Source organism: Eupeodes corollae, chromosome 1 (assembly GCF_945859685.1).
Source record: "Eupeodes corollae chromosome 1, idEupCoro1.1, whole genome shotgun sequence".
Taxonomy (NCBI): domain Eukaryota; kingdom Metazoa; phylum Arthropoda; class Insecta; order Diptera; family Syrphidae; genus Eupeodes; species Eupeodes corollae.
The window spans coordinates 159,553,532-159,576,704 of NC_079147.1; the positions used below are offsets into that span (position 1 = coordinate 159,553,532).

The window sequence follows — 23,173 nt, forward strand, 5'->3', positions numbered from 1 at the left end:
TTAGAATAGGATATTCAGCCCTATTTCAAAAACACAGCACAAATTCATCAACTTTTGACCTATTGACGATCCAGGGGGGGGGGGGGTCATATGAGCCAAAAAGCTTATACAGTTAATTTGTATACGTAAAGATTTTATTTAAAGATGTATTAGTAATTTAACGACATTCAACAAAAAGTGGTTTGCTGTCAAAAACAACTCAAATTTTTATTTTCGCTCAATTTGCTTTAAATTATTTTCATAAAAAATGTTTCTAAGAAAAACAGCAATTTCAAAACAATTTCCTACATTTCGGCGCGAAATGCACCAAAAACCCTCTAAGCTATTGTATTTTAGCTCTTAAATATGGCATATTTAGACAACTGTTCGAATCTTGAAATGCTTTCTAAATAATTTGATAGCTAAAGTTGTCATTTTAGCAATTATTAAATTTTGTCAGCATCCTTAACAAAACATTAGAAAACATTTTTAAGCGGTGAGTAGGTAAATACTCATCTAAGTGTGTAACCCCCCCTGATGAAAAGTTTGGATCCGCCCTTGCCTTGTACCTAGACCAGTGTTTTTGGAAGTAGTCTTATTTTCCAATGATTCAACTTCAATAGTGAAAAACAAGACAACTTTCATGTTTCTATTTGTGTTACCTATAATGCTTTCTTCACCAATATTAGTTATAATCATAAACTTAACGAAACTTAACTGAGTTATGAGTAGAATACATATTTTAATTCATATGTTTTCCTACGACTTTCATAGTGTCACTTCAAAACTTTCATAGTTCTACAATACATGTACCTATGAACGACATAGCCTCAATCAAGTTATATTTACAAGCCACAAGTAAATGTAAAGGCTATGTACCTAAATAACTTATGTAGGAGCTCCAGTGCTCCATAATAATTTTCTTAAAACTACTTTATGGTAACCCTTGTTCATATACCATAAATATGTACTATATAAACGAAGAAGTACATTTATTTGCCCGTCCCGTCTCCGTTCATCAGAACAAACATTACTGTTAACAATATAATTATAGATAGGTACTCCATTCCATTCCCACTCCGACTATACTCAATTGTTATTCAATTTAAATAAATTCTGACAGTTCTACATATTTACCCAATGAACAACATCACCAAATGGGGCGTCAACAAAACGTCACACAAACACCGTAACAATTTTATAAAATCATTACTCCACGTCAAACTACTTCAAGAAATAAACACAAAAGAAAACACAGACAGTGCCAGTGACAGAGAGAGGGAAATATAGAAAAGGGAACGTACCTATCTTTCAGTCCTCAACAAGTTAGGTAGGGGAAATTTATATTTTAATAATGACATTAATTTTTATAGCAACTCAACCAACTATCTCTTTCGCACACGTCATATTAAGTGTTGTGTTAATCTCAAAATTATAGAAAATGACTTGCTATAATATTATGTTTATTTATTTTTAATTTGAATTTCAGTTTGGTCCAGCAAAATGAAGCTACCAGTCAGGGTATCATCATCGCGTCAGAGCAACACCAGGAGCAAAAGCAACATTAATAACAACAATAAAAGTGATAAGTATATACTCAGGAAAAACAATAACAATAACAATGGCAATAAGGCAAACAATAACAACACCATCACCAACCAGTCTCCTTCGACCAATGCCATTAGTCAGCTTGGAGGGGAAATGAACAACAACGGCGAAGGATCAATTCAACAACATTCCAACACACACACCCTCAATCACCGATCATTGTCGTCGTCATCGTCATCGTCGCCATCCTCTTCGGTTTCGGTTTCGGCTTCGGCAACATCATCCTCATCATCGACACCAACGCCAACGCCACCGCTGCCGCAGGCATTTAACAACGTGACAGCAGAGGCAGTTGAACAAAAACATATAACAACCACCAAAACATCATCAGCAGCGGCGTCCATGACAGCCACAGCCACATTAACTATGTCTAACCCGACACCAACTACGACGATCATATCAGTTGCCAGCGAAACATCAAACCAAACAGTTTTATGCTGCAAAACAGAGCCGGATTTAGACGACGAAGCAGCAACCTTATCTTCGACGAATTCAAACACAGTAGTGTCAAAAAGTATCTTATCACCTTCGGTAGTGAGTGCAAGTGGTAGTTGTAGTGTTAGCGTGTTATCTAATTTACCTACGTCGTCATCAACGTCAGCGTCATTATCAACAATTGTGGCGCCCATCAGTTCTTCCATATCAGTGCCAGTTATTGAACATTCACGAAAAGATATCAATGACAGTTCTTCTAACGTCACTAATAATAACAACAATGTCATATTGAGATTAAATAACAGTAATAATAGTGAAAGTAATGAAAATATAATTCTCCTACCAGCCGGTAATGAACATTTGACAGATAGTGGTGCTAGTGTCGCTATTACTAATCAAAACCTTCCGAGTGGTTATCGTGGTTCAAATAATACAGTTATAATATCGAGTAATCGTTTGCAGCAACAATTAGAACATTCCCAAGCGACATTGCAATACGCCGCCGATTTACAGCAACAATATCAAAGTAGATACACGGCTATCTCCCCGGCGGCGATCGTGGCAAATTTGAACGATCACAGTGATCCATATTTGAGCTTGAGCAACAGTAACAATAACAGCATATCTATGCCCCCGTACAATTGGGCATACGACTTGTCCCTGCATCACAAGGATTCCGAGAGTAGCAAGCTGATTGCTGATCAACACCATCACCAGCAGCAGCAGCAACATCAGCATCAGCACCAACCCCACCAGCATCTCCAACATACTCAGGATATTCTGCTGACGGCAGCGAATCACACAACGCTCGATCAATTGAACATGCGGAGCAATTTAGCCCTCTACTCGTCCTTTGGCGGTAGTGTGACGGATCATTTGCATGCCACAACGGCATCAACAATAGGGGACAATGCCCCCAATAACATAGACGAAGTCATTCAGGACACTCTGAAGGACGAGACCTGTTCGATGGTGGACGAACATCACATGGGTGGCGGAGGAGAAAGTGGTGGCGAGACAACGAGCTATCTGACTTTGACCAGTGGCGGAGAATTACATCAACATCATCACCATCACCACAATCACAATCAACACGATCACCACGATCAGCAGCAACACCATCATCACCATCACCATCAGCACAACAATGGCGCCAATAGCGGCGGTGAATCGCCCAATGACAGCGATGTCGATATGCAGAACAATTATACGCAGCTTACGAATGCTTCGCATCGTGATAGTATCTATGGCAGTGTCACACCTGAACACAGCCTAATTCATCCCGTGAACGATTTTGATTCGCTAAGTCCAAGTTTGACTTCGAGGTAAGTTTGTTTTGAACTTTTTTAATTATTGTTTACTTGCCTTTCCCATTTGTTGTTTTAAAACAAACGCTTTTATTTTTGAGTTGATTCTAACACCTGAAAGGAGGTATTCAAAAATATAAGATTTGAGCATAAGCTTTTGTTCGAAATTCCTTTGTCTTAAAATCAGTTTTAAAAAAAGACTGGTTAAAATTCTGTCTCACACACAAAAGAACAACTTATTTAAAAGATTCACATTGTTCTATCACATCAAGTTTTTAAAATATGCCTTAAGCAACAACCGGGGTTTTAAGCCTAAGTTAATGCTCATAATATCTCTTTACAATCAATTGTGTGATGATTTTGAAAAGTGCAAATCTTTTAAATACAATCTAAAGCTTTTTAGTATCGTTACTTAGTTTCTGGCTTTCTTGAAATTCTCATTAGATAGCAATCTTTATTTGAGTCTATGTGAAGTTTCGAGAAAAACTTGGATTTTATACTTTAATAGTTTTAGAAAATACGTTGTGGGCTTACATTTTTAGTGCTGATTTCAAATCTAAACTTTAAATATTTAAAATACCCGTTTTCATTTTTATTTTTATATTTTTTTAATATATTTCAAAAACTTTGTTTAGACAACAGATTCAAGCACATAATTTAATTTCAAACCGTTTTGCCTTTTTCTGTTGAAAAAACAATGCACCGTTACTGTGAGTTACTTTTTGGTGCGTTTTGTGGCACCAGCTCATCGGGCCTTATTTTGGAAAAAAAAAACAGGCAGGAACTGTGAGTGGATTTCCATGATGAGCAAAATGGTTTAGCGTTTTTTTATTTTAGATACTTCTAAAATAAGTGAAATTCAACAAGTGTTTCAACAAATTTTTTTTTCGAAAATTGTATGAAATAATATAAATATTCCAACTTAATATTGAATTTGGAAAACCATCATGGATTTTATTGAAAAAAAGCTACTTTATAAATTTAGATAGCCTCAAAAAGCCAAACGCATTTTCTCGAATTTTAAAAAGTGATACATATCTCAAACACCTGACGTGATACAATAATTTTGAAGTCGGATTTGAATTAAGGCCATAAAAACAAATTTGAAAAATGGAATTTGAAAATCTTGTCGAATAGTGCTATTTTTAGTTGTTGCTTTGTACACATGGTGCAGCTTTAGTAAATGTTTGCTACAACACGCCTTTCAGTTTTAGAGCCTAAGTTTCTATTTTTTTTTTTCAAATAGAACCTTTTTAAACAAAACCTTTTTAAATAGAACTTTTTTTCATGGATAAATGGATTTTCAAATTCCTTGAGAGTTGTTTTTGAAAATCACTTGGGTATAGAGCCTTAATTTAAATTTTAATGTCTAATTTTCGGCTTGCTTCAAAAATAGTTCCATGATCAATTAAATATTTCCTGTTTCGAAAATATTAAAGCATTCAAAAGATAAAATTTGATTTCATAAAAGTGTGTCCATACCAAGAAAACATTTCAGAAAAATTCGTTTAAAAACGTTTCTGAAATGTTTCGCATTTGTTTAAACAACATTTCAGAAACATTCTAGAAAGCAATTGTTGAAAGTATCCTATTCAAAACGAACAAAGAGTGTCTTACTGTGTTTGATTTATCTTATATTTTTCATTTCTTCTTGATGTTTGAAGATTCTGAACAGTAATAATATTTATTTTGAATACATCAAACATATAAAAATTAGTACATTTTGATAACGATTAAATAAACTAAGTATTTAAAAACAAAGTATCAATCAAATCTCAACTTTCAAAACCCCAACTAGATTTGTATGCTTTTATACCAATGAGAGTACAGCAGTTGCTATGTTTTGTAGCAGACAGTCCTTTGGTTAGAACATCAGCAGGCATCTCTTCAGTTTTCAAATATTCTACTTTTAATTTATTACCTTCTAAAAGATCTCAAATGAAATAATGCCTTATATATCGATGTGCTTTAAACGGGCATGATAAACTTTGTTTTTAGATATGTTTATTGAAATCTTGTTATCGCATTGCAGTATAAGTTCTTGATTCCAATTAATTAGCTCTCGCAATAAAGATTGAAGCAAAAGTGCTCTTAAGATGTTGAGGCTAAAGCCATATACTCAGCCTTTGTGGTGGAGAGAGCAACAGTAGATTGTTTCCTTGCATTCCACGAAATAGGTCCTCCTTGGTATTTAAAGAGATAACCTGTAGTTGATTTTCTGTCTGAGTCCCAGTGAGCATCCGGAAATCCTTCTAAACATCCTTCAATTTCTCGAGTGTATTATAGCTTGTAATTTATTGTTCCTTTTATATAAAAAGTTAAAAGTCGTTTAACCGCTATCCAATGAGATTTTGAAGGATTATTATTAAATCTTGATAAAGCCCCCGCTGCAAAGGATAAATCTGGGCGACTTACTTGTGCTGCATATAAAATGCTTCCAATAGCTTCTTGATATGGAACGGTTTTCATGTAATCAGTTTCGTGTTTGCTTTGTTGATGTGTTACAGGATACAGGATTACAATCCTCCATGTTGAATCGCTTGAGAATATTCTTTAAGTATGTCCGTTGGTCTATCCATAACTTTCCCTTTTCTCTCGATCGCGAGTTATTTGCATACCAAGCATAAATTAAGCTTCTCCAAAATCTTTCATCTCGAATGACTTAGCCAAATTTTCTTTGATAATTCTTTTTTTAATCTTTGTTATTAATTGTAAAAATCAGTATGTCGTCTACGTAAATAGCGACGAAAGTTTTATCTGTGATGTTTGTCGGGTTATAAATACACGGATCGGTTTTTGATTGTTTGAGTCCAATTTTCTTTAAAGTTCCAATTTCTTATTCCAAACTCTGCTAGCTTGTTTGAGGCTGTACAGTGATTTCTTGAATTTACATACTTTATATTGAACATTATCAAAACCTTCAGGGAGATTCATGTTAATTTCTTCGTTAAGTTCACTTTGCAGGAAACAGTCACAATATCCATTTGATTGATATCCAAATCATATCTACAGCCAAACTTAAAAGTACCCTTATGGACGTGTACCTTACGACGACGGGAGAAAATATTTCTTGATAATCGATCCCTTGACGTTGCGAATACCCCTTTACGACCAATCTAGCTTTGTATTTTTCGACATAACCTCTTGCATCTTTTTTCGTCTTAAATGTCCATTTGGAATTTATGGCTTTCTTTCCCTTTGGTAAAGAAACTTTCCCAAGTGCCACTTTTCAAAAGAGCTGTATGTTCATCTTTCATTGCTTTTTTCTAAGCAGACATATGTTCGCTCTTCATTGCCTCAGCGACTGTCTTTGGATCTTCGTCATTGTTGCTGGCCACGTACGATAGATAACCGTATCTTTCAGGTGGATTTCTTATTCTGGTAGATTGTCCTATTGCTCTCTCAGATATGATTCCTTCTGAAGATTCTTCAACAATTAAATCATCTTGGGCATCCAAAAAACTGTTTTCACTTGCAGTATCGTCACATATTTCGATTGGTATTTCATTGCTTGAATTCACTGATGGAATTTCTTCTTCATTCGTATCGTTTGTCTCACCATCTTTTGGAAAAATTTGCTCATGGAAAACTGTGTCTCGACTTATTATGACTTCTTTTCTCTAAATGTCATAGAAGCTATATGATTTTGAGTGTGTGCAGTTTCTTCCGCTTTTCTTTTGGAATGTGAATAAATGCTTGTCAACCAAAAACTTTAAGATGCTGCAGATTCACTTTTCTTCCACTCCAGATTTCTTCAGGTGTTTATTCTTTTGTACCTTTGAAAGGGGTTCTCTTCGTCAAATAAACTGCCGTATTTGCAGCTTCAGCCCAAAAAAGTTTGTGTAAACCAGACTCGATGAGAAGACAACGTGCTTTTTCGATTAAGGTTCTATTCATTCTTTCTGCCAACCCGTTTTGTTGTGAAGAATATGTAACCGTTGTTTGATGTTGCATGCCTGCATCTGCTAGAATCTTCTTCACCTTAAAATTGCAATATTCCTTTCCATTATCGCTTCTAATGGCCTTTATTTTGTTACCAGTCTGATTTTCTACAAAATGTTTGAACTCAAGAAACTTTTTCTCTACCTCATTTTCGCTGGGTTGTACACCGTTTCTACCAAAAACCCCAAAGAAAGAAGTCGAACGTTTAGTTGAAACAATATATCGTCTTCATCCATTACTTATAATTCGAACCATACAAAGTTCGTTATCATCGAATCCCATTCAAAGTTACTGATTGCCTGATAAAAATACAGTTCGATGATGCCATCAGTTCACAAAACGCACCAAAGAGTCACTCACAGTCTTGGATTATCATTCGTCTAAATGCCGCAACTCTGATTATTGACGAATCCACTGAGGTAAACATTTGCCTCATCACTGAAGATGATTTTCTATGATCATCCACTGTTGTCATTTCTTTCCACCATTCCGACCATTTAAAACAAGAAAGTTATGGAGGTTTGAGAGTTTGTTAAATAGCTTAAGTTCAATTCGTTGCTTTTTGCAAAAGGTAAAACAACTTAAGTAGAGTCTTATGCATCCATTTTTTTTTGGTAAAATATCTCAATTTATTTTTATGTTCAATATTAATTAAAAATATTCGACGAACCAAATTTTAGCATGATCGGAAATTAAGGCAAAAAATACTACAATGTCAAAAAGGTAGTAAAAATTTCTAGCCATTTGTTAAAAACGTACGAAACACCACGTCATCCTCGGTTCCAACGCTCGTCCACAATGACACTCCCTATGTAAGCTCGATTGATAAAGCCAATTTGCTTGCAGTACAGTTTGCTGCGAATTCGACGCTACCGGAAAGTGTCATGAGTCCTCCTGTTCTTTCGCACTCGTGCAGTTGCAAAAATACTAAAAGACCTTGACAAACACAAATCCGCTGGGCCGGATAGTATTCCCCCTATTGTTCTGAAGAGGCGTTCTTCAACGCTTGCAAAACCACTGCGTAAGCTTTTCCATCTGTCCTATTCTTCAGGTCTCTTTCCGGGCGGGTGGAAAACTGCATTTGTGTAGCCTGTCCCCAAAAAAGGCGAATCCTCCTCCCCCTCTACCTATCTTCCAAAAGCACTAACGTCCCTCCCTTCCAAAGTCATGAAAACGCTGATTTCGATTAAGAAATATCTCGAAGAACGGAAGCCGGCAGAATGGCTTTCGTAGCAATAGGTCCACTGGTGATCTCATGGTTTATCTCACCGAACAATAGAACAAATCTTTACATTGTTTTGGAGAAAGTAAGATTTTATCACTTAATATTTCAAAAGCATTTGAAAGAGTGTGAAACAAAGCTCTCTTACCGAAAATGCGTGCTTTTGGTATTGATGAATCTCTTCTTTGTTGGATTAGAAATAACCTTTCTAAACGCTCAATACAAGTTGTATTGGATGGTTTCTAGTTTGAAATTCATAAAATAATGCTGGTGTCCCCCAGGGCTCCGTTTTGTCTCCGACTCTCTTCCTTATATTTATAAATGATCTTCTGACTGCCACTTCTAATCTAATCCATTAAACTGTTTCGCCGTACCGTACCCTCTGTAGCTTCTAATACTCGTTTATAGATTTACACCTTGTCCTTCGGATGTAAAAATTAAACGGCAGCTTATGATAAGCTCTTTAAATTCTGATCTTGACAGCATTGTCCAATTGGGAGTCAGAAACCGTGTAGAATTTAATGCTTCAAAAACTCAATGCTGTCTCCTGTCGTTTAAGGGTAACACACCCCCGATGCCACTATCTATGAGTGGCACCTGCATCCAAGAAACTAATCAATTATCAGTACTCGGTATGTGTATCACAGATCACCTTTTATGGAATGATCATATATTTGATATTGCCAAAAATGCTGGCAGGTACTTAGGATTTCTCCGACGATGCAGAAATTGTTCACCCCTTCTGATCTGGCTTGATTAAAATTCGCATATATGTTTCAGGTGCCCCTAAAACAAGTTTAAATCTCTTGGATAGAATACAAAAAAGGGCTTTAAAAATGATAAGCGAAAGAACTGTAATCGAAACATTTACATCGCTAGAACACCGCCACAATGTTTCAGTCCTTTCGTTGTTTTATTGATATTTTTACAAACAATTTTCTGTCGAATTAGTCAGTTGCATTCTAGCCCTGTTTTTCCCTCCCATTTTGATGTTCAGAATTTTAAGATCAATGTGCACCGGTATCTCCTGTGTTTAAATATAAAAATATAAAGGGTACTAATTACCCCTTGAGTGCCTGAAAATTATTAAAAAAAATAAGTTAAATCGGTAATGTCAACTTACGACATTTTATCACAAAACTTTTCCTGCATTTACGTTTCTTGTATTGACTTAAGATATTTTACCATATTTGATAAATAAAAAAAGAGTGAAAATCAGTAAATTTAAAACAGTAAAAGTTTTTATTTTGGTAAAAGTACTTAAGTCAAAAGAAAACATTAATAAATGTATTAAATACTGCAATTATCAACATTTAATTTAACTATTTATATAATTTACTGAAAACTGTATCTTCTTCTTAGTTTGTTTTAAAAATCCAATTTCTGAAAACCTATAAAAATAGACTTAGAGCTTTTACCCTTGAACCCAGTATTTATCATATCAACCATTGCAGTGATAACTGAATACAAAATATTGTCTAAATCTTTCATCTTCCAATCACAATTAGTTTTTTTGTTTAAGCATGAAAGTGAATCATATCACAGTTTTATTCACGCTTCAGTTTTCATCTACTTTTGACAATGCCAATTCAAAAATCACTTTCATTGTTTTAAATCAATGTACATAGAATCCAATGTCCAATAAAAATATAGAGGTACTTGAGTGAGTGTTTTTTTAAACAGAAATTCTATATCAGTGGAACGTGCCAGGTTTCTAACTTAGGTACATTTATATGTACATAGGTCTTTATATTCATACGTACATACAAAACAAACTTATAAGGTCCAAATATCTCATACTTTTTATTATGACGAATCAGAATGAAAAAAAAAAGGAATACAATATTTGTATTGTTTTTAAATTTTAAATTTCGCATTGACCAAAACATTAAAAAGAAAAAGTTTAATAGAGAAACAAAAATCGTTTCAAATTTCAATGTCGATTAAGTGATGTGTATCACATTTCCAAACATGTTTTTGCATCTAATGTGTAAAGTACTGTAGACGTAGAACTTTTAGAAGAAATATATTTTTTTGAGAAAATATTTATTATAGCAAACACATTTTCTTTCCGCCAACAAATACAATACTTTGACAAACTATGAGCAACAGCTAATCGGGGTGTAAGCTTTTTTTTATTGATTGTTTAACTTTTAAATTTTACATTGCCTCGATGACGTTAACAACAACAGTCAAAGTTGAGTTATGTTACGTAGCATGGTGACAACTGATCTTACTTTGAACTGCAAATTGTGAGTTGGTAATCAATCCAGGCAATTCCAGTAAGTTTGAAATTCCATTGGGGTTCATTTGAGAAACTAATGGCTGCAACACAAACACGCTTCGGCTTCGTTTGCGTTACGTTGGGCCTGCTTCGAGGTTTCTTGAATGACACTTCCAATATGACATTTTTAAAACGGCTCTTCTGTCATCAGCAGTTGTTGTTTTTTCTCAAAATAAAAAAAATATTAGTTTTGAAATCGAAAAATTAAATTTATCGCGGAAGGAGCTTACACAGCCTATATTATAATAACCCATGGAAAGCAAATGTATTTTGTTTGTTGACTTTTTAACAGCTCATGAGCTGTCAGAAAAAGCAATTGTTCAGCAAATTTGAACTAAAGCTTCCGTTTGGAGTCACATTACGTTACATTACGTTCTTTTTCTTACGATTGTCAAACGAAACGTCGAAGATCCATTGTAGTAGCATGCATTGAATAATTCCTATGGCTGAACTCGTAACTGTTGCTCTATATCTGGGAAAACAAGCTGAATAAGCTCCTCTTTTTTTTGTGATGTGACATAAATCGGTGGGTAATGTGATGAATCCAGTCAAGGTGTCCACTGCGACTTTATTATTTCGAAGGTCAAAACAACTGCTTCTGAAGCATATTTGTTTTGTTTGATCTGGTTTCTGAAAATACCCTCATGTTTGTTGTTAACTGCGGAGTATCTTTAGGTATTGATACAAATATGATGATTTTAGGCATTCCTTTAGTTTCTTTGCAACAGTTGAACAGTTGATGACCAAAATTATTTGACAAAAGAATCATCTCCCCACTGAATATATCTCAGTTTTCTCGAAGATCTTTCAAAGTTCTGTCCAGTGCCTCCAGTAATCCTTTAGCCACCTTCATAATAATTACAAGATAGCCGTGGCCAAACGTTTTCAGTTATTTGTTAAAGTGTGGTGAATAGGGAATATAGGGGCCATGGCAAAAGTTCCACGCCTTTTGATTGAAGTCAACTTCTAACAATCCTCGAAGTCTGAATGGTGGCATTATCTTTTTGGAAAATCCAAGGCAGATTTCGAAAAATCTTTCAATTTTTGGAAATTACCGTCCCTGTTCATTATTATGGAAAAAAACTTCAAGTCGATTGTGAAAATTCAATGCGTTTCCATTCACATCTCAGGTTTATTCTTATAGTTTTCTTCTCTGTTTAGTATTCCTTTTTTTGTGTTACCTTTTAAACCGTTGTGATTCCGGATGATACTCAGCTTTTAGCCCTCAATTGAAGCTATGGTAGAGTGGAATTTGAAACAAGGCAATCCCCTCGATATTTTACGTTCTGAGAATCCTAATTCCTTGAAAGCATTGATTTTAAGTCTTTCTGTAGCTGCCAAAGTCTTTAGAGAGCCCATGTGTGTTTGTTTGCTATGCAGAAGTATTTTCCTGCACGGAAATATTCGCAATTGCCTGAACCTTAAATCACCTTTTTATACACCTTTTCTGGGGCGGAAGCACCGGGGCCTCCACAAACGGGGGCCCCCACAATAGAGATTTCGGATAAATTTTTGTTTCAAATTCCAACTAGTAAGCACTAGCAAGTAGTACCCGTGGCATGATGGTTAGTGCGTTGGACTGTCATGCCAGAGGTCTTGGGTTCGATCCCTGCCTATGCCATCTAAAGTCTTTTCACGGGTACTGCCTCTTGCGAGGAATTGACAAATTCTCCAAGAGTAACTCTTGTCATGAAAAAGTGCTTTCTCAAATTAGCCGTTCGGAATCGGCATATAAACTGTAGGTCCCCTCCATTCCTGACAACATAACTCGCACACATGAATGGTTGAGAGTTGTAAGTCACTAGGCCCTGGTTCTTCATGGACTGTTGCGCCACCCAATTTATTTTTATTTATAAGCACTAGCAAACATCTTTTTTATTGATATTGTTTTTGTTGGGAAAGGCAGCTGCTAACTTTTGTCCATCGACTGTTCAATTCTTTGATTTCGTGCAGAATTTATGCATGTTTTTCACAGCCAGTATAGAGCGGCACCGAATTCTGATTGAAGAATTATCGGAGAAGAAAAGCGTCCAGTTTTTAGTCTTGAAAAAGCTTAACGACACTCGTTATTCTTGTCGAGCTGAAGCTGCGAAAGCCTAAATCAACGGTTGTTCGGAAATCGAAGAAGCTCTAACCAGCATATCTTCCAATAAAGAGCAAAAAGACATCGTGAGGAATAACGCAACGCACCTTCTACAGAAGATGAGTGGTCTCGAAACCGCTGTGTTTGCAACATTTTAGAACGATATCTTGGAGCGATTCATCGCTACAAATAAGATTTTGCAAGCCCCGAAAATGATTCCTGAATCGGCAATGCGTGCACTAGAATCATTGAAATCATTCGTGGAATCCAAACGATTTGATTTTGATAAATACGATGAAGCAGCCAAAAAAATATCCCATACTGATGAATATTTACAATCACGTACCAGAACGAGAAATGTGAGAATCCGCTCGATTACGGGAAAGCACAAGACGCAAATTTGTCACCCAAGGAAAAACACAAAGTATCCGGCTTCATCCCAGTGATTGGCCAGCTATCCGTTTCTCTTACTGAAAGATTGTATGCCTATGAAGCTGTTCGTTTTGGATTTCGATATTTGGATTCCTGAATCACATCGAGAAGATGGATGCAGAGGCATTGGTGAAAGTGTATCCGGATAATTTAGAATCTAGTCTTGGTAATGAGTTGTTTCAATTTGTGTCTTTGATTGACTCATACAAAAAGGAAAAGGACTACGGAATATATCAATCACCGGAACTATTTTACTACCAAATTCTCGAAAATCAAAATTTCATATCTTCATTCCCAAACCTCGAAATTTTATTGAGAATGTATTTGGTTTTGATGGTAACAAATTGCACTGGAAAGCGCTGATTTTCAAAAATGAAAATTATATAAAAAAGCTTCGAACAACGATGGGACAAAACCGTCTATTGAAGCATTCTTTCCTGACCATTGAAAGCGATTTACTCCAAGAACTGGATTTCGACGAAATCATCAACGATCTTTCGTTGTCTTACATATTTACGTTAAAAATTAAGCCTCTTAGTAAAATTTTAATATTTACAATGATAGATACAATTGTTTCCTTTTACTGGAAGAATCTTTTCTATGCTATAATTCAATGTTATAATTGACTTGAATTTGAATTCCTCATAAAACTGTTAAAAGAAATCATTAAAAGATCTTTAAATTAATAGGTGGGGGAACAGTCCGGAGAGAACTAGGGCCTAGTGACTAACAATTCTCAACCATTTCTGTGTGACAGTAATTGCGGAAGTATCTTACACACAGAATAATAACCAATAGAAATTTCTCCAAAAGCAAATGTATTTTGTTTGTTCACTTTTTTACAGCTGTTGAGCTGTCAGACAAAGCAATTGTTCAGCAAATTTGAACTAGTGTTTCCGTTTAGAGTCACATTACGTAACATATCGTTATTTCCTTACGATTGTCAAATAAAACGTGAGGTCGAAGCTTCATTGTGATAGCATGCATTGAGTTCCTATGGCTGAATTCGTAAATGTCAGGCGAAGCCGAAGCTGAAGCTTGTTTGTGTTTCAGCCATAATGTTCTCAGGGATGGAGGGGACCTACATTTTAAACCGAATCGGAACGGCTAATTTGAGAAAGCACTTTTCATGACAAGAATTATTCTTGGAGGACTTGTCAATTCCTCGCAAAAGGCAGTACCCGTGAAAAAACTTTACGATGGCACAGGGAGGGATTAAACCCAGGACTTCTGGCATAACAGCCCACGCCACAGGTACCCACAAATTAACAACTAAATAACATCAAATTATCCATCTCACTGTCACTACATATTTTTGAAATTAAGTTGTAAGTATTCAAAAGCTCTTTCAATATAAAAAGTTGGTCATTGTTAAAAATGAATGTATTGCAAGCCAAGATCACTCAACCTTATAAACTAATTTCAAACCATATCTGGTATGCTTAGTGCCGTACCAGGTTTATCTATAGCTCACATACAAACGTTAAGCTCAAAAAAACGCATTATAGAAAAGAAGGCATAATGTTACTTATGTTGGGGCTTATAAAGTTCATTGACTTCTAAGAAACCTATTTGTAAAACAAAAACGTTATCAGCATAGCCATTATTTAGAGACTTATGAATTCTTTATGCACTACACGTTCAAAACAATAAACACAAAAATTAAACTAGAGTAACATCCATATAATTAGTAAACAGAAAAATTGCTCATCAGAAATACAAGTTCTGCGGGTGCAATAACATGAATGACAATACCTTACCTATAAGTCACTTTTGTGACATCATAAAGGCATAGGTTCAAGCATAATAGTGCATGGAATATTTATTTAGGAAGGAAAAACACTGTAGGCTTGGATGACTTTTCCATTATCCCCCTTAAATTATTAAACAATGGAAACAAAAACAGTTTCTTCCAAAATACTATGAGTAAGCAAACTTATGTGAAAATTGAACACACCTGGGTAATATTGCTATTTCCAACTAAATGCAATGTCAAAATGCATTCTTTTCTAAATGATTTGGAAAATATTGGCTTTGACAGTTGGAGCACGCGTCCACGCATTCATTATTTGTCATAGACCAGCATTATATTCAAAGTGCAGTAATTAAAAGTTGTAACTTGTGAGCATTATTTGAAATGGGAAAACACTGACGTGAGCAACATTTTGTTTGCTTTATTGTTTAGGTTTATTTGCGTGGACATGGATTTTTCTAAAATTAATATTAACGTCAAAGTCGAAAATACTTTTCTAAATGTATATGAAGTTTTTTAGCAATAATGACGTGCTTCAGGCAGTAGATGAATGTGTTGAAATGTGAGCGCTGCAAAATATAAATGCTTTGAAATACCAGTAGATTTTTTCAAAAATTGGAATAACAGCTTAAAGACCTACATTTTGGATTTCTTCAACTGCCTCTATGAGAATGCTTGTGTTCCTTCAAATTTTATTACAGCCCTTATTTTCACAATATTTTAGAAAGGAGATCCTAATAATAATGAGAACTACGGGAGAATATCCATTCTTAACTCGCATAGAAAGATATTTGGTAGAATTCTTTATGAAAGATTATCAGCTGCACTGAAAGAACTAATCTTCTCAGCATATTTCAAGCTGGCTTCCACTCTGGGTTCACCACTATGGATCACATATTTGCATTGACTAGATTTGCTAGAAATCAGATTAAAAAATAAAAAACTTTATGTCTGTTTCGCCGATTTCAAAGCTGCATTCGACACAGTAAACAGACAGGCTTTGCTTTAGAAGCTCTCAAATATAGGAGTATCACGAACATTTTTGATGCTGTACTTTCAATTTCTGAAATCTTCAAACGCAGCTGTATGGGATGGATCTAAACTGTCAGAGTGGTTCGAAACAACGGCAGGCGTTCGACAAGGATGCTTTCTTAAATTATCCGTTCATATTCGGTTTAAAACTGTAGGTCTACTCCATTCCTAACATTCATTAAAAGACCATAAATTCGTCTAAACATCGATCTTCATCTTCATATATAAATTAACTTTGAATTTACTTCCAAATCAGAAAAATTTGTTTCTCTTCGACTTATCCCAGGTTCCAAGTTTCCTATTTTCATAGAAGAAAAAACAATGTCAAACATTTAAAGCTTGTCCCACTTTACAAAAATAAGCCTTTAGTCATGCACCTTTAAAATACATGTACATAAAATGACCCACATTCTATCAGAAAAGAGTATAATAAAGCCTTCTATTATTTCTTTGCTCTCAAGTTTCAAGTTTCTGTTTTTTTTTGTGTGTTTTTTGTTTGTTATTATTTTATTTATGTATTATTTATTTTTGCGGATTTTCACCGGAACTAATGATGTCGTCACCCATATTTCATTTGTTCGCATAACAGGCCGTTAAAAAAATGAGAATTCACTTTTCTTAATAGAATTTGTTTTCTATACAAAATACCTTCCATACAATTCGATAAAGACGACATTCGACATCTGAGTTTTGTGCCATTAAAATCGATCCCAGGCAACGTTTGTTGTAGGGTAAAGAGGTCTAAATGGGCTCAAGCAAGTTATAAAGTGTTTGTAAATTTTAATAAAAAAATATATAGATCTGAAGAAAATTTCTTACTTGTAAATACATAGATTACTTAACCTCGTAAGTCAATCAAGTGCACCCAACATTCATATCACTGTTCGACATAAGTACTTCTTTTTAAAGGATTAAGATGTCCTCAATTACAATTTTGCTTCTAAATTTTGATATCACGACAGTTTAAGAAAAAATCCTCTTAAAATGCTAAGGACTACCCAAACCAGGGTTTTTAAGGCTAAGTTGAAACACAATTCTGTGCTCAAAAGGTAAAGGCTCTTAAGTGGTTTCCGCTATTTATGTTTTGTCCACAAATAATTTTTCTTTTTTACCCTCGTTTATGAATCTTTTAAAACAATAAAAGTTATGACCTTTGGTGTTTAGCGAATCAGACTTTCGATTTTAAATTTTTGCTCAAATCTTAATAAGACCCGTTTCTATATTATTTCTATATTTTTTTAAAATACAGTCGACTCCCTCTAAGTCGAATTTCTGTCTTATACAAATTAATTCACCATATTTTTGCATATCCCTCATTTTTCATACAAAAATCTTCCACCAAAATTTGTTTAATTGAAGAAATTGAAAAACAAAAAGAAAATTGCTCAGAATATTAGCGTTCTCAATAGTACTCTTTCTTAGTAAAGGACTGAATGAAAAAAAATACTGACTCGGCAACATTGTGTTAATATTAGTCACCTTAAGCGGATTAAAGTTCGTGAGAATAAAGTGTTGACAAAGCTGTTTTCAAATGGTTCAATAGTATGCGTGGCAATAGTTTAAATGTAAACGGTTCAGTCTTATAAAAAACTGCCGGAATTAGCAGACAGCTTAGTATTTCCAAATTTCAAGGCAAGTGATGGTTGGCTAAGCATATTTAAAACCTCAGCAAAGTTTTATCTGGTGAAAGTGCTTCTATTTGATAATAACAAAGCCAATGAATTTAAACAACAGTTTCAGAAGTTGTAAAAGGATTTAAACCTCGATGTAAAGTTCGGACGATCAAAGCTCAAACGCATTGTCACCTTTGTCTACTAAGATACCAAGATCTTAAGTGTTTGGCAAACCAAAAATGAGGACTGTAAGCTTTTTAAAATAGAGTAATTTTTAAAACTCTTTTCCATCTCTGACAACATTACTCGCCACAAGAATGGTTGAGAGATGTAAGTCACTTGGCCCTGGTTCTTAATGGGCTGTTGCGCCACCTAATTTATTTTATTCTTAATTTTTAAGACGAATGAATATTAAAGCCAATATAATATATCAATCAAAAATTACTAATTTTTGTTTGTATAATTTTGTTGAAACAATAATGAATTACAGTAATAAAAAAACGAGCCATAGAAGTGAGAAGTTTTTGTTTTTTATATTCAACACAAACAAAATAATAATCTTTATATGACATCCCATTAAGGTTCCACTTTAAGGGAGTCGACTGTATTTCAAAAATATTTTGTTACGGCAACAAAAATTACTTTCAACCAGTTTAACATTTATCAGATTGTCTTACAATTTTTTAAGATTAATTTAAAACACGTGAAATCTATAAACTTATGAAGATTTTTCGAACATTTTAATGAAACTACAGTCAAACTTCTTTATAACGAACCTTCAAGGGAACAAACAATTGCTTCGTTATAAAGAAGTTTTATAAAAAATTCGTTATAATGAACATTTTTTTTAAACATTGCAAGCCTTCTTTTATATTTTGAAAAAAATGTATACTAAAAACTCATTTTAAGGAAATGTAGGTATGTCTTTTTATTTTTAAATAAAAATATATCAATTTTCGATTTTACATGAACAGTTTTTGTTTACAAAAATCTTCCAATTTAGTAAGGTGAAAACATTCATCATCTGAGGTTTCATCTATTGTTTCAATACAGCTTCGAATGTTATCAAATGCAGCTCTCATATCATTATCGTTGGTTTTTTTTTCGAATAAATTCGATTTCAGCATTGTCATCTGATGAGTCCGATTCCTCATCCTCAGATGAAATAAAATTCAAAACTGTTTCGTCTGAAGGAATCTCTATGATAGCAACATTTGCATCCACTGCAACATAATCGTCAAATGTAAGAGGATAATCATCACTTGGTAAAACTCTGTTAAAGTTGCTATTGTTCTCGATTATTAACATCTTATTGTTGACAATGAAGCTAAGTCTTCATCGGACCAATTATGAAAACTACCAAACTTATCTTTGGTAAAACAAATACGAATTGTACTTGAAGGATTTCAGACCAATAAGCATTACATCTTTTGCAAAAAACATGCAAATCTACGTTCACAGCCGTAGTACGTCCAATCTCAACCTATGGTTCGATAATTTGGTCGCCTGCTCTTAGCAAAGCCTTTAATATTGATAAGCTAAAGAAGGTTCAGAGAACAGCTTGCGTTGGCACCACAGGGGCTATTTTGGATCTTTTACCAATCGACCTTTTTATTAAATACATAGTTTCCTGCAGCGCTATTAGGCTGAAGGAATCAAACAGCTGGTTGTCAAAACCTTATGGTCACAGCAACACAACGAAATTGATTCCCTCAGATATTATCTCGGTAGACACTGACTACTGCACTCCTACTTTGAGCCTTAGTTAGAGGTTTTATGGTTATTTTCCCATCGAGAGAAGATTGGGAGGATGTCATCAAGTCGATAGGTTTCGACACAACCATCTTTACTGACGGCTCAAAGATGGAGTGCGGAGTTGGTTCTGGGATCTTTTCTGAGTCGAAATGTAGCTAAATCCTTTAGGCTTCCAGACTTTGCTAGCGTTTTTCAGGCTGAACTGCTGGCAATAAGGGAGGCATGTAAGATATTTAAACAAAGCCCAAACCAAACCCGAAATACGGTTATCTTCACAGACAGTCAGGCAGCTGTCAAAACCATTAACTCGGCCACATCCTCATCTAAATTGGTCCAGCAATGCCGCGAAGAGCTTGCGAACCTGAATATTAACCTCGGTGTTACCCAACTGCATTATATCTAGGAAGATATGGCCCCCCTATAATAAAACCCGTACAAACGATCTTCTATGTTGCGGTTTGTACCGGACATTGGCCTAAAAGAGTTCATGCAGAGAAGTTGGGTATCCTTTACAACACCTTTTGCCGTAGTTGTAGTGACCAAAAAAAAGTGAAACGATAATCCATTTCCTCTGCAAATGTCCTGCTTTGGCAAACACCAGAATGAAATGGTTTGGAAAAGCATTCTTTCAAGAACTCGATGAGCTATCTGAGACAAAGATTAGAGACCTAATCTTTTTTCTCAATGCGACAAAATGGCTCTAACATAATCGCTATGAAGCTTCTCTATAAATCTTTCCCTTTCTATCACAGGTCAAACGAGTTTTTGGTATCAAAACGGCGCACTACAGCGCTAATTGGATCTCAGGCTAGGTTGATTTGAAATAGCCATTTCCACCTACCTACCTACTTTTTTTAACATCGACGCACCAAGCCTTATAAACATCTGTAATGGAATCAAAACAATAAACCAAATTTTTCTGCAACATCTCTTTTCACCCCTTTTAACTTTTTCAATCATCGATAACTTATCTGATACCGAAATAGCTTTGCGCTTCGACATTTTGGCAACAATTCTCGACCTCAAAATGCCAACTCAAACAAATGACCTGTGGATATGCGTAACACTTTCACTACGCGTCCATGCAAACACACATTCATTTTAAGAAACTTCTTCCCAAAATGTTGAGTTCTCTTTTAAAATAAGGAATACAAATCGTAGTACTTTTATTTTCAAATTTGCAAATTGATATTTTGTTACAAGGAAACAACTTTGCTTTCTGGTCAAAAAATTGGTTTCTTATAAAGAGAATTTCGCTATAGAGAATTTCATTATAAGAAAGTTCGTTATAGAGAAGTTTGACTGTACTATATATATTTGAACTGAATATCAAAGAAAAGGATTATAGATTTGACAAACTATCACGAATTTAATAAAAAAAGGTATTTCTCGAATTTAGATGGCCTCGAAAAGCCCTGTGCATGTTTTTTTTTTCAACTTTAAAAAGGAATATTACTAAAACCTGAGTCATTTTAGAGATGCATTTGAATTGAGGCTATCAAATTGAAAAAGTGCAATGTGATTGCAAGGCTTCAGTGTTTCTTAAGCAATATCCCATTTTTGACCAAAGATCAGTGATGTTTCAACAGAATTTTGAGGCGCAAACCTCAATCTTCGAACTCACTTTTTTATAATGCAATGGTCGTGTCATCAAGTCTGAATTCTGGTTTAAGAATCCTTAGCACTGCTCTATTATAGTTAACCAATTTACACTGAGTTCCCCTAAACTATTGTTAGATGTACAAGTGTAAAGTTATTTATGTGAGTTGCGAATTTATGCACAACTAAACTATAGTTACTACCATTATTCGTGCGTGCAGCTTTACACGCCGCGGCTGTATGGCTGCGGTGGCGGTAGTGGCAGTGGCAGCGGCAGCGGCCGCTCGGAAATATAATATAATGTTGACAGGTGATCGAGCGCGTGTATTTTAAAAATCAAACTTATGCACGTACTTGATCGTTGATTTTTCGATTGACTTTACCTACCTACCATACACCAAACCCCCCTCAAAAATATTAACCAAAAAATGAAGAAAAGCATCTAGATACTTCCTATATACAAATATATTCAAGTCATAGATATATAAAAATTATATAATAAATGAAAATACACACGTTTCGAGTGCATCATAATTAAAATAGGAACTAAGAACTTAGAAAAAAGTCGTAATGAAAAATTGCGCTAAAAATGCACTAAACAAGTGAAACATGTCTTTTTGTCAGAAATCAGAAGTCAGAAGTCAGAACGAGCTTAGCAAGTGCGGCCAGAGGGTACCATATACTCGTACCTACAATCTACATGCATTGCATTAGCTACAATTTCGGGCTTGAAGCTTGTCTATATTGTTGTTTTATATACCCTAGGGGAGGCTATATTAGCTTTAGAGCTAGTTTTCTCATTCGTTTTCGTCTACGTCTACGTCTTCTTCTTCTCTTTGTATTTTAGATTCGATTCGGTCGATGCGAGTTACTTTTATCGTATATGAATACGGAGCTAACGATTTTGGGTGGTGCGTAGTTGGATAAGAATAGTGAAGTTGATTGCACGTTAATTAATTATTATATTGATCTTCTAAGTTGTGTTACAGATTTTGAGTTTTAATTGTTTTTTTTTTCAAAATTTTGAATATTGGATTATTTAAAATTAATAATCGTGTGTTTCTTTGTGAGTGATGAAAAGTTTAAATGAAATGTATTAATTCGTAGTTTAAATTATGGAAATAAGGATTTGAAATTAACGTCTATTATGGATTTACGTTTTATGGATTTCGTTATGGAAAGATGGTATGTGAAGATAAGAAAAATATCATGTTTTGAGTGCCTTTGTTAAGATCTGCAATTAGAAGACTGAATTTCGTTTTAAGATTCAAATTTTTCAAATATAGGTTGGAAATCGAGAAAACTTAAGATTATACTTTTTTTTTTAAATATTCAAGACTTTCATTTGTTTTTCTTCAAAACCAATTCCTTGACAAAGTTCTTAAATCAAATTAAAATAGCTTTTCCTAATAATTCTCGTTTTATATTAAAAAAAATTGTTTAAACATTTTTAGAACTCGAGCATTTTTTTAACTTTCCATAATTTCTTTAGAACTCAGCGTACATTTATTATTAAGTTTTTAGGACCTAGATCTCGTTTTCGAACAAAAAACTATACTTTTATAGAACCCGGTTGGACATAAATCCATTTCTGAAATTCTATCGAGTAATAATATTGAATTTTTGTCAGCTTTTATTTAGCAGTAAACAAATTGGTCATTGATTTCAGTTTTTTTACATTCAAAAAAGTTTTTTTCTTTAGAAGTTTTTGTTTTTTTTTTTTGTATTTTCAATATTACTTTGTATTGTTTGCTTTTCAAATGTTTTGCTTATTTGGTTCTAAACATTTTCGAAGTGCTCGCTAAAGTCATAGCGATCTTTGGCAAAATTGATTTACATAATATCGGCGGTAAGAATGTCCATAGAAATAAAGGTTACAGAAATTGAAACAGGGCCTATGGACCTTATGACTTCCTTGAAAAGAGCGTTTTTAAACTGAAAGTATAACTAAATGGACATTAGTGCTTTTTAGAAGGACATAATGTCCACTCACACGAATTGACTTCTTTAAAGAAACAAAATGTCTACCTACGGACAAATTGTACGTTCGAGATTTGATATTATTTCTTGAAAAATTGTTTTATTGTTTAATTGTTGTTTTATGTTCCTTTGTTTAGTCAGAAGCTTAA

General features: G+C 34.4%; 1 protein-coding gene across 2 annotated transcripts in view; it reads left to right on the top strand.

Moving 5' to 3' along the window:
• LOC129953264 (uncharacterized protein DDB_G0283357-like) overlaps positions 1-23,173 on the top strand; it is a 92,363-nt gene that overhangs the window by 47,039 nt on the left and 22,151 nt on the right. For both annotated transcript variants that reach the window (XM_056066268.1, XM_056066277.1), the window contains exon 2: positions 1,469-3,347. In XM_056066268.1, the coding sequence (XP_055922243.1) occupies positions 1,483-3,347 (1,865 nt within the window). In that variant the 5' untranslated portion in view covers positions 1,469-1,482. The remainder of the gene's footprint in view (positions 1-1,468; positions 3,348-23,173) is intronic.